We start from the raw sequence: 12480 nt of genomic DNA, 5'->3' as shown, positions 1-12480 counted from the left end.
ATTCTTTTTAATATGACAAAGGGACAGCATGACAGGCACGGTCCGCTTTACAGAGGTATTTCTCAAAAATTTGACACGCAGCAGAAAAATCTGTTCAGTCACGTCTGTGCGGATTGCTCCAAACATTATACGAGCAGAACCTGGCATAAAATAAACAAAATTTGTAAAAGGAGTAGCACTATTAAGGGCACTTAAACGCACGCACACACAGAGAAGGAGGGTGAATCTCAAACAGCGCAACAGTCGCTCCACATAAAAACGTTACGTTGTGTTTCATTGCTTTATTCGCCAAATGTATGTTAATGGATTACAGTATGAGACACATTAGCGCGACTCTCTCTAAAGTTTACACATCAAGACATGATTAATCTTTGCAGAACAAAACAGCTCGACCGTGAGTGAAACCTGCTTGAGCACGAAGGGGAGGGGTGGGTGACGACTGATCACCGTGAGTGAAACTCAAGTGCTAGCGCACAGATGGGAGGGCGCGATTGATATTCATTTTCGGTTGACATTTTCGGCTGGATTTTTTATTTCGGCCCGAAACCGATAATACCATTTTGCACCGAAATTTTCGGCGACCGAAATTTCGGTGCACCCCTAGGTGTCATGATTCTCCAAATCCTCGATTCGATTACATTTTCAATTCCAAGGACACGATTCGATTCTCGATTTATACTTTTTTTGAAGGCACAAAAAAATGCCATTTTTAGACTAGATTTTTATGAAATATAATATCTGACTTTAAACCCTGCCATATTAGTCGTGCTGCCAGTGGAAAAATATGGTACACGCACATACCTGATAAAACGAAACTTCCTGTCAGATGAACATTCCCATCAGTACTTTGCACCTTAAAATGCGCTTTTATTACCACCAGACGAGATTTTGAGACTATACCCCAATAAGTCATGTTTAAATGATGTTTTCTTAACTTTTAAGCAACTGAAATAAGTTGTTGTGAAACTTAAACAGATCTCAGTTCGACCGGTTTTGTCACAGACGCCGCTCTCCTGTGCACGCCTGCTCTGATTGAGTTCAGCTGAAGGTGGTAGGCGCTTCCTTTATTTGTTTCCCATGTAAAGAGCAGCTCACGTGGTGTCTCCTGCATCTGCCATGCTATCTTTTTACTGGCTGTAGCTAGCTACGGTTGACTCGCAGCACTCAACGCGTGTTTTTTTTCCCGCTTGGCAAGCCGACCGGACGTGACATGGGGTCGTGGCAGCATCGATGATTCCATGTTTTAATTCGAAGTTCGAGGTTGTGACTTAATTTCAATTTAAAATCAAAATCGTGATACCCTTAATAAACTATAAGAGCAGTTTTATATTTGGATAAACCATTCCTTTAAACATGCACTGTGTAGATTTAAGCGACATCTAGCTGTGTGGTTGCAAATTGCAACCAACGGCTCAGTCCACCACTTACAGAGAAGCTACAGTAGCCGCCACAGGACAAACGTCTGAGACAACATAGTGACAAAATGCACTCTGTTATGTTTATACTCGACGTGCCTGCATGAGCGCGTTGGTGCATGCAGCAAAAATGGCGTCAACGCAGAGTGGCAGGTCGTGCGCGAGACCCCATTTCATGTGGAGGTGTGCACAGCAATTTTTGTAACGGCACGCGTGGCTCCACATCCGAAAATGACGGACCTCTAGGCGATTCGTCCAAACAGGCAAGCCTGTGACGTATCTCTTTGAACAATCCATGAATTGATATCATGAAATGATAATGTTTAATAAAGACACATTTAAGAGAGTGTTGTTTTATTCATGTTCTCATATTTATATATCAAGTTCTGATGTTAGAAGCACCAGGGTTGTTCCAGCGGACGACGACTTCTATCCTCTTCTTTGTATCTGTATATGATTTAATTGCTTGCGTCAGCCCCTGGCGGTTCAAATAATAGTGCAACAGTGAGTGCATCAACTATAAACGCTTTGAGACGCGCGCGCAATCAGCAGAAGCTCGCGTTGCGGACCAAAGCGCAACTATAAACAAATCTTAAAGCAGTTTGTCCATTTAGGGCTACCGTAGAAACATGACAGCGACAGGATCATTCTAAGGTGATAAAAAACATAACAGTTCATTATGTAAGGTCTTTATACACCACTGATAAAATAGTTATGTACACTATATTACTTTTTTTTTGTCAAAATTGACACAATGCACCTTTAAGCATAAAGTACTTCACTTTATATTCATGAGATAAGTTGTGCCCAACTAACCAAAAATTACCCCACTAACAAAACAATTTGGGTTACTTTGTCATTTTTCGATCTTTATGTAGGATGCAGCATTTGTTTCAAAATCTCTCCGTTTCCATGGCTAACTTGCAGGAAAAGTGAAGCATGACAAGTTGGCACAGGTCTTCATGGAGACCGGCTCAACTGCGGTTGCCACAGTGTAGGCAGAAAACCTGTTATGGCAGGACTCTGAAAGACTCTGATGACATTATTACAAAAGAAAGTAATTGCCTGTGTTTCATCCTTTGAAGTCACACAAAGGCTGTGGATCTGCAATCATTGTCAATCAGGAAATTAGACTGTTCGGAAAATGTTACTAGAAACAAGATTACCAAGCTACCTATTAAATTAAGATTAATTATATTTTGTTATACTTTCGTTTTCTTAGAGTTGGCAAACATTTTTCATTTTGAGTTGCCCCTCAATTATTTGTGGGCGGTGCATTCAAGGGGGCGGTGTGTACGCATCAAAGAAAAAATAATAATATTTTATGAAAAACAATTAAATAAAAATGAATGCTGCAGAAACTACGACAAATAAAACCTTTAACAGGAATAGCAGCGTGAAGTGAAACTAAAGGGTTAAAGGAATAGTCTACTCATTTTCAATATTAAAATATGTTATTACCTTAACTAAGAACTGTTGAATCATCCCTCTATCATCTGTGTGTGTGCACGTGGGCGCTGGGGCGCGCTGCGACGCTACGATAGCATTTAGCTTAGCCCCATTCGTTCAATGGTACCATTTGGAGATGGATTTGGAGGTGACCAAACACATCAGCGTTTTTCCTATTTGGGACGAGTGGTTGTACGAGCAGGTTTGGTGGTACAGGGTGAAACGTAGCGCTTTTCTAAGCGGATTTGGGAGAGTGGCTATGTTTTATGGCGTGATAGCACTTTTGGGAGTACTTCGACTCGGCGCAGTAACACCCTCCCTCTCCCATTATGAGAGTGAGAAGGGGAGCGGACTTTTCAGGCGAGTCAAAGTACTCCCAAAAGTGCTATTACGCCATAAAATATAGTTCCTCTTTTAAATCCGCTTAGAAAAGCGCTACGTTTTATTTTGTACCACCAAACTTGCTCGTATAACTACTCGTCTTAAATAGAAAAAACGTTGATGTGTTTGGTCACTTCTAACTTTATCTCTAAATGGCAGCATTGAATGAATGGGGCTAAGCTAAATGCTATCGTAGCGTCGCAGCGCGGTCCAGCGCCCACGTGCACACACACAGAAGACAGAGGGACGATTCAACAGTTCCCAGTTAAGGCAAAACACACTTCAATATTGAAAATGAGTAGACTATTCCTTTAATAAACACAGCAAACTAAAGCACTTTCTTTTATGACGCACTCTACATGAAATAATTAGCCTTGTTACAACATACAAATATTATACAACGTGCATCTATCTGCACAAAATGCAAGACTTAAAGTTATGTATGTAAAGAAAGAAAGAAAGAAAGAAAGAAAGGCAAGAAATTTTAGCTCCCATTGTGGATGCATTGCGCACCATAACCATAACAGTAGGGCTGTCACAATGATTAAATACTCGTCTCCATCACGATGAGGTCAAACAATCGCGATATTTCAGATCACCGCAATGATTGCATATTTCTCTAAAAAACACAAGGGGGAGCTGCAGCACCTGTATAAACGAAACTGTATCAAATGGCACTTCTTGAGTGAGAGTGTAACGCGATACATTGCAAAGCCATTTAATACAGTGGAAAAACAGCATTTAAAGAACTGCTGCAAAACTTTGATAAGCAGTATGAATTGCCAGGTAAAACATACCAAAATTCCAAAACAGCAATTCCAAATTAAGTTTTTTTTCAGTTTTTGAAATATATATTAATTATATAATTACTTTTAAATGTGTGTTGTGTGTATTAACATTTACTGCCAGGTAAACCTTGCAAAAAATGTCATTTAAATAATCACAACAATGTGTGAAAATGATTTCATGAATAAACAAAAAATCTATGAGAATTAAATGTCAAAGAAAACAGGAAATTAATCGTCATAATCATCACAATTTATTTTCTATTAATAAGCAGAAACTATAATAATACAAGACTGTCCGTCAGCAGCCATGGGCGAGGCTTTAGCAGTGTGACATCACATTGCTAACAGAATCAAAAAAGCATGTCTAATGAGAGTGGGTGCGCTTTATCAGCGGACTTCTATTTGCTTTTGAATCGCGGTACCGATTGCATACGGCATTTGGTCTGCGCAGCACAACACGACGTCAAAACATTCCCAGTCTTTACTATGGCCCTACTCTACTATGGTAAAACTAACCAAAATCACACCTCCAAATGCCACCATAACCACAAAAATGAAATAAATAAACCCACACAATTATGGTTTTCGTGATCAATCGTTGATGCCAGTCATGCCACATCCAATTACTCAAGTTCTTGTGCCCATCCCTAATTGATAAGTGGTTGTTACTATATGTTGCCCCCAGATTAAAGTCAAAACAGACACAAATCTCTACAATGTAGTCTTTAGATATAGATTGAATCGATCACCCAAATCCATCACCTACTTTACCATTCAGGTAAAAACTGTACATGTATCATCACATCTTTTTTTGAAATGAATAGCACACCTTTTCAAGAAGTCACACACCGTCTGTGTTGGATGAGCAGAACAAACTACTTACCAAAGTTTAACACTTAGGGTTCAATAATTGTATCCTTATAACTTAAATAAGGGCATCCTTTTAACTCTATACAGACAAAATAAGCATACCGAAGTTGCTTACAGAAATGTAGCCTTTGTTAAAACAAAATGGGAGTTCTGGTATCACAAAAAGCAGAGGAAGTTCTGTGCTGAGGTAAACAGGTGTTAATGGCTTAGAAAGTACCGCCCCTATCACATTAACACAGTTATTCGGTAAAGCATCCCTCTTGTGACTTCCTGCGGGTGAAAGCATGGGTCAAGGGCAGATACAATTTCGTTCTCTCTCCATTACTACCCCTTAGAGACTCATGCCAACAAGTTCAGCACCATACTTTTTCTGGGACGAGCCTTTTTAAGAGCATACATAACTCTTCTTTTAAAAGTACTTTTATATCATATTAATATGCAAATGTTAAATATCATATTCACAAATTGCTATTTTCATGACAATAAGGTACCCCCCCCCCCCACAAAAAAATACTCAAGGCTGTAAAGTGATTTTATTACTACCAATTATGATTTAAAATTAGCTAAATTATTCAAAATGCAACATAAAATGAAATGTGCTGATTATAATGTAATAATTACATGGTAATATTCTGTGTGACATTCACACAGATGCTTTTTAAAGCACCAACAGGATGACACGCTGTATGTCTATATTGATATTGAGGGAGTTGGCAGAGGCGAGCTGGCATGTTATTTAACCAATGCCTTTCTCATATAAAGAAAAGCACTTAAACATATTTATGAGCTTTTCTGAATGCAAACGCCATAAGAATCTTCAATGTGACAATATTACTAAAGACAGCCAGTTAAAACGGAGTTGCAGTTATGGATGCTGATTGGTCAGTCCTGCATTCAAGTACGGTAATAAACACACTATTAAGTTAAGGCTATGGCCCAACACCTGTTCAGTTCACTACAATGTTTTACAACAGCACCATATAATCCAAGAATATACTTTATGTGACCCCGCCTGTGCAAATCAAATCAAACTTTGATGCTCCTCCTATCTCATCAGATATAAGAATTTAGCCTGGATTTTACAGGCAGGGTACCATATTTTCAAGTACTTAACACATTTGTTAACGCAAGTTTTAGTTTTATGAAGGTGTCCATGATATTTTCAGTTATCTGTTGTGCATTGTAAATGGACTGCATTTATATAGCACTTTTAACAGACCTATGGCCATCCAAAGAGCTTTACAAGTTGCCTCGCATTCAATCACACATTCATACCCCGACGGCGGTGTCAGCCATGCTGAACAACATCTCTGAGCAATGACTATATTAACAATACAGCACAACTGTCACTCACACATTTTAATTTAAAACCACACTAAAAGACCAACATAAAGATCAGGCCAGCTTGGCCAACAGGGGCTGTTTACACTACAACGTTTAAACTGCAAACATGACAACGGCATTTCGGGGTCCTGAAAACGCAAACTTTTGATGAAGAGGTTTCAAAAGTTATAACAAAGCCTTGTCGTCTCCATATAAACTACACAACCATGAATATGTAATAATGGTGACATCATTCGCATGTATTAACTCAGTCTATACGCCTTATTCAGCCAGCCGCCATGTTGATTCAAAAACGAGGCTGTGAGGGATAGATGTCCAGAGCGTGCGCTGCATTTTGCTGCTCTAATCTCAAAATTAGGTCATATGTCCCTTCTTATTTTAAAGGACAAGTTCGGTATTTTACACTTAAAGCCCTGTTTTCAGATTGTTTATGATGAAATAGAACGGTTTTGACTGAAATTTGGACATATGATGCAGGCCCGAGAATTTTCGGGTGTTTGTTGTATCACCTCCCACCTCTATAATGGCTGTATAGGTGCACTGGAACAATCCTTCCTAAAATGCATTAAACTTTCGTTTACAAAGACGTGAAACTCCAACCCATCCTCACCCCATGGCGTCAATATTTGACGCACCTGACCGTGCGTCAATATGTTACGCGGAGGGTATACCTTTCGCGTCATTTTTTGACGAACTGGGGACTTCAATACTATTACGTCCGTTGCATTCTCTTTCCTATTTTCTTACCATTTTCACGTCGGTTTAGGGTTAGATTTACATAATGACATCCCTACCCAAACCTAACTCTAACCCCAACGCCAGGTGACAACTGTTTAATTTCGCATACACTGTTTAATTTTGCGTAATCTAACCCTAAACCGACGCGAAAAGCAACAGCTGGGAATGGAACGGCTACGGCGACCGGAAGTATGCTGTCACACCACCGTAGCCAGGAACGTAAAAATCACTAAGCAACCGTAAACATGACAGCGCAACGCTGCATTAATTCGTTTATTGAGAAACTAAAAAATGTCATTTAAAAAAGCAAGAGAAGGGTTGGTTTTGGCATTAAATGACAATCCTTTGTCAGAAGAGGAGTTTTTACTATTGTATGATGTAAATAAGTCTAAAAACCTAGATTTAAGCAATACTTGAAAACAATGAATACTTAAAAATCTTTAAAATTAGCTTAAATTTAAAACATTTTAACACATATTATATAAAAGACTTGTGGTACACTCATAAACTGATGCAATTACAATGTCATATGCCATAAAACATAACATTTATTTACACAATCTCTCACGTTGTAGCGACTACGGCAAATCAGCTGTTCTCCCGTAGTAGACCGTTACAGTAGAACGTCGCAAAGTAGCAGATAAATTTGCGCATGCGCAAAACAACGCCAGAATGCCGTTGCTGTTCCAGCAGAGGCTGTTGCTTAAAGTCCCTATTACTCCACACCGGGAACTTTGTTTCTATTCTTGCAATTGGCAAAGGCGGATTATCGCCACCAACTGGGCTGGAGTGTCTATTATTCAAGCTATCAACGGAAGAATATACGGGTGTGAGGCGTTTGGAAAAATAGGTCCACAAGTTTACAACGAATGCTAAAACACCTGTTGGAAAGCATCTTTTGCAGCGATTTTTGTGAGAGCATATCAGTGAACACCCCTGGCCGCTCGGTGGGTTTCGCGTCTTTGTAAACGAAAGTTTAATGCATTTTGGGAAGGATTGTTCCAGTGCACCTGTGCACCGGTTGTGGAGGTGGGAGGTGATAGAACAAACACCCGAAAATTCTCGGGACATCATCATATGTCCAAATTTCAGTCAAAACCATTCCAAAACCATTTCATCATAAACAATCTGAAAACAGGGCTTTAAGTGTAAAATACCCAACTTGTCCTTTAACAATCCATGATTTCCGAGGTTCCTTGTCCTGTGGAAATTTATAAAATAATGTATTTTCTGTGTTTTGTTGGCTGAATGACCAACATCCCAGTACAAAAAAATAGGTTTAATTTGTGTCCCGTGGACGTCTATCCCTCGTTTTGGAATCAACATGTCGACAGGCTGAATAAGGCGTATAGGCATACATCAGTCTATAGGCATTCACGACTATAGCCAAACAACAACGGCAACCTACATGAATGTTTTTGTTATACTTAACATTAGTGATGCACCGATGTATCGGCCACCGATATTTATCGGCCGATTTTTGATGAATTTGAAACCATCGGCATATCGGCAGTAGCACGCCCAAATGTTGCGACGTTCGTCTGTTATAGGACAACTGACAAACGTGCAGACACTGGATAGCTAGTTGCTCTACGTTTATTTAAAATTAACAGCAAGACAACTTGCAGTGAATGTGCTTTCACCACTATCACCCAACGGCCCGCTTCTTTAGACTAGGAAGCATCTCCCTCTAACCCGTCGTTTGAAACAATTGAGCCTTCGCAGGGAGCTTGATTGACAGATGATCTGACCAATCATACTTCTTCGCCATCCAAAGCAGTCAGGGGAGTTAGTAGATTAACATTGAAGGATTTGAACTTGAAAAGCGGAGTGTACGAACGCCTTTCCGCTGTTAAAACAACATTCCTTATGATCATTTATGTTTATTTGATGCTATAAATTAACTAGAAGGAAGAGATGATTTGAAAGGTGAGACTTTGTTTAATATGTTTAATATCAAAAGTAACCAAAAAGTAATCTGGTCTGTCCGGTGTGTCAGCGCGTTGTCAGTGTCCTCTCTGCTCCGCGATGTATTTTTAACTGCGTGAGAACATGATGGGGCTTGAGAGCGGCATAGCTTGTCGGACATAGCGACAGTAAATAAGGCGGTCGGGTCTTTGCGAACGGTCAATTGACCTGATATATTCTCTATGTTCATGAGTCATCTGCACATCTCACTTATGCTGTTTTCCAAAAAATCAAATACAGTTGGAAACGACGTAGACCATTAATAACACAGACTGTTAACAATTGTTTTTAATCAGTATTTAAACATTCTCTATGATAATAAATGTTTTAAAATATATATTTTAATAACAAGGTTTTGGTGGTTATAGTTCTAATGACGGCGTTCAACTACAACAGTCGGTCTCACAGTTATATAATAACCATCACACCCCTAATGTAGCCTGAAACGGATAAGAAAAAAACGGATTCGTGTGGGTTTTGGCCAATCATATGTTCTACATGTGATTGGATTTCAATCAGATATGCATCAAAATCGGATTGGGACTGACAGTGTAAACAAGGTATATGTTGTCTTCGTGGATCCCTGTAATTGCTTTCTTCTTGAGGCTGTTTACACTTGGCATTAACATGCGTTTTCATCGATCGGATCACAAGTGGACGACGTTAATGCCAGGTGTAAACAGTGTTCAAAATGTTTTGAGCTCGTCCACTTTCGATCCACTTTCAACCCTTTCGATCGGATTGCTTTTGTAGTGTAAACGCACATGTGGTTGAATGTGTTCAAACAGCCACACGCAAACGCCTTCTCTCCGCCCATTTATCTAATCTGAGGTACTAAACACAATGTTTTACGTCTTTTCTGACTTCTGGCGCAAACACACGGTGAACAGCGCTATTTTTAGCCCCTTCACTGATAAAACTAAAGCGGCTGATCTCCACAGTTTCATTTTGCAAGCGTGTGAAAGTTGCGCGATCCTATTTCATCAACTACACTGAAAATTCAGAGAAAGCTCTAACATACATGTACAAAACACTGTGCAGCATGTTTACTTAAACACAAGCAGCGGACTCCGACATAATAATAGTTTGCATCCATATAAACTCATCATTACTCCCGCTTGCGTTTAAATGACAGCGGAGAGACTTGGCCACCGTCTCGACAAAAAAAGAGACGCTTTTAAATACCAGGTGTAAACGTGATGGGTCTCTCTCGTCCACTTGTGATCCGATCGATGAAAACACATCTTAATACCAAGTGTAAGCCCCCTTGACTGCATTGTCATGTGTACATGATTTTTTTTTTCAAAAATGTTTCCGTTTTTCACTACATTGTTGTCATGTAAACATAGCCTGTGTTTCTCTGTAAACCAGATTCACACCCGCACAACACCGCAGACGTCCTAAATAAAAACATCCCAATAATGGGGAAAGAAGCAAGATACTGACAACTGACCCATATCATCTTTATAACAGGCCAAGACAAAAACAATGTTTAAATGTGTGTGTGCCACATGGAAACATAGCAGTTGGTCCCTTGAAGCCTGTGTACATTTCCACAAGCATGTCCAGAAGAGACCTGGCAGAAGTTCAGACACAAGTCGTCTATGACAGCCACAGGGCCGATCCTTTTATAGAGCACACTGGCAATTTCTTATGTAATACACAGGGGCTATGTGAATGGGGTCACTTCATTGAATAGCTTTTCCCAGACCATGATCTGATGTTAACTGTGGGATTGGAGTCCAGACTCAAAAAGACATAAGCAAATGTATTGAGGGCAAATCCCTAATCCTGGGTTGAAACTGTTTTGCCTCTTTAACTTGTTCTTGATGTAGAAGCTTTCCTACTTGATTTAATATGTCCATGCTTCATATAAAATGACGTGTATGTAATTCAGATTAAATTAAATGTCTACGTAGGACTAGTATGACTCCAGTAGTAACCAAAAATGAGGTAAAATGTGCCACAGACACACAAATCCTTAGGTTTAAAAAACACAATTGGTTTCCTACCCCAGTGGTAGCGTCATTTCGTCATTACTTTGACAGAGGCGCCCGCTTTACAAACGCAGTAGTGGTGACGTCACAGTGTCAATTTAAAGCGATATTTCGTAAAAAAGAAATAAATACATAAGTAAATTGCCTACGTAATTCTGCCTTAAATGCGAGGGAATGAAAAAAATCACTGTACAAATGTAAAAGACAATTGAGTTACTGGTTACATTTAAACATATTCTGTGGTCATAATATATATTTAATGTTTCAGTCAATATTGAAACGTACCTATTTCTCACTCCCATTTAAATCACTGTTTGCTCTTGGTGTGGGCAGGGAGTGGGACATTCAACAAAAGGACACACTATTTCAGACTGTTATGAGCACTGCTATTTCAATGAGCAATATCTAAAAAGATGTTTATACCCAATAAAACTCACAAACACCTTTCCTAGAGCAACAAAAACACGCTATCGAGAGATCTTGACGTATCTTGCGTCTAATCTCTCAAATGTGATCTTCCTTAAGGAATTCGTCTGGAAGAGACCAAAACAAGAGCCATTAAAGAAAGCAAGTTACCCTCAGCTCGTCTCTTTCGGCCTCCCAGCGATATTTCTCGGACTGGAAGCGGCTCCATTCGAATTGGATGAAATGTAAGATCCCGGGTAGCGAGAGGCCCGCGTCCCCGTCCTGCGGGTCTCGCGGCTGGGACGATCCAGCCATCGCCCCGACCGCGGATGCAGATGCGGTGGGAGCGGGACCTAGCAGAGTCTTCGGCCCGTTCGGATTGCGCCCCGCTCCGCTTCCTGCGGGGCTTTGATTCGTTCCGCTCGCCACCCCGCCGGATCTTTCCGCCTCCATCAGAGCGTTGGAGCTGTCGCCGGAGGTGGAAAAAACAGCGATAATCTAAAAAAAAATAACAACCACCCCGTTACTCGGTCACCACAGAAGCTCTCTCCCGTTTTCCTTCTTGATAGGCGAGTACTCTCTCTCACACACAGAGGGGTGCCAAAAATGGCCCAGTCCAACACGAATGGCCGTAAACGCTAATTCCTCATTCTGTTTCCTGTAGGATACAACGTCTTCTTCCGCAAGGTGGCGCAGTGCGGCTCAGAAAAACTAATTTCGTATAAAGTCTCATTCAAATCTCAAGACGGGTCTGTCACATTTAAATAATTTGTATTACACATTCTATAATTATTTTATTGTTTTTCCGTTTCAAATATTATTTTACTAAAGTAAGGATGGCCATAAACCTCGAGTGACCCTAAAGGAAATTAATTTCAATAATCGCGTATCGAGAAACAATAAACGTTGTTATTGGGCTATCTTCATCAGCGATGAGGAAAGTAACATGTAACACATGACACGTGTGGCCAAATATTGCACACAAATATACTCGATATAACAAATATACTAGGTTTTTGCTTGTTTTTTTGTCTTTGAATTTAAATATCTTTTTATATATTTTTTTTTTAACGTAAATCTGCTTATTTCACTTTTTGTGTTGTATTGCACAGTTATTGAGTAATG

General features: G+C 39.9%; 1 protein-coding gene across 3 annotated transcripts in view; it reads right to left on the bottom strand.

Moving 5' to 3' along the window:
• The window catches only part of strn4 (striatin, calmodulin binding protein 4), a 32264-nt gene extending 20262 nt beyond the window's left edge, over positions 1-12002 (bottom strand). For all 3 annotated transcript variants that reach the window (XR_012367850.1, XM_073863301.1, XM_055196012.2), the window contains exon 1: positions 11527-12002. Coding sequence is in view for 2 of the 3 variants with exons in the window: in XM_073863301.1 (XP_073719402.1) it covers positions 11527-11808 (282 nt within the window). In the remaining variant the exon portion in view is untranslated. The remainder of the gene's footprint in view (positions 1-11526) is intronic.
• Positions 12003-12480: the final 478 nt, after the last annotated feature.

Source organism: Misgurnus anguillicaudatus, chromosome 24, assembly GCF_027580225.2.
Source record: "Misgurnus anguillicaudatus chromosome 24, ASM2758022v2, whole genome shotgun sequence".
In the NCBI taxonomy this organism is placed as follows: Eukaryota; Metazoa; Chordata; class Actinopteri; order Cypriniformes; family Cobitidae; genus Misgurnus; species Misgurnus anguillicaudatus.
Note: the sequence above shows the minus strand (reverse complement) of the source record. Positions and strands in the feature narration are given on the sequence as shown.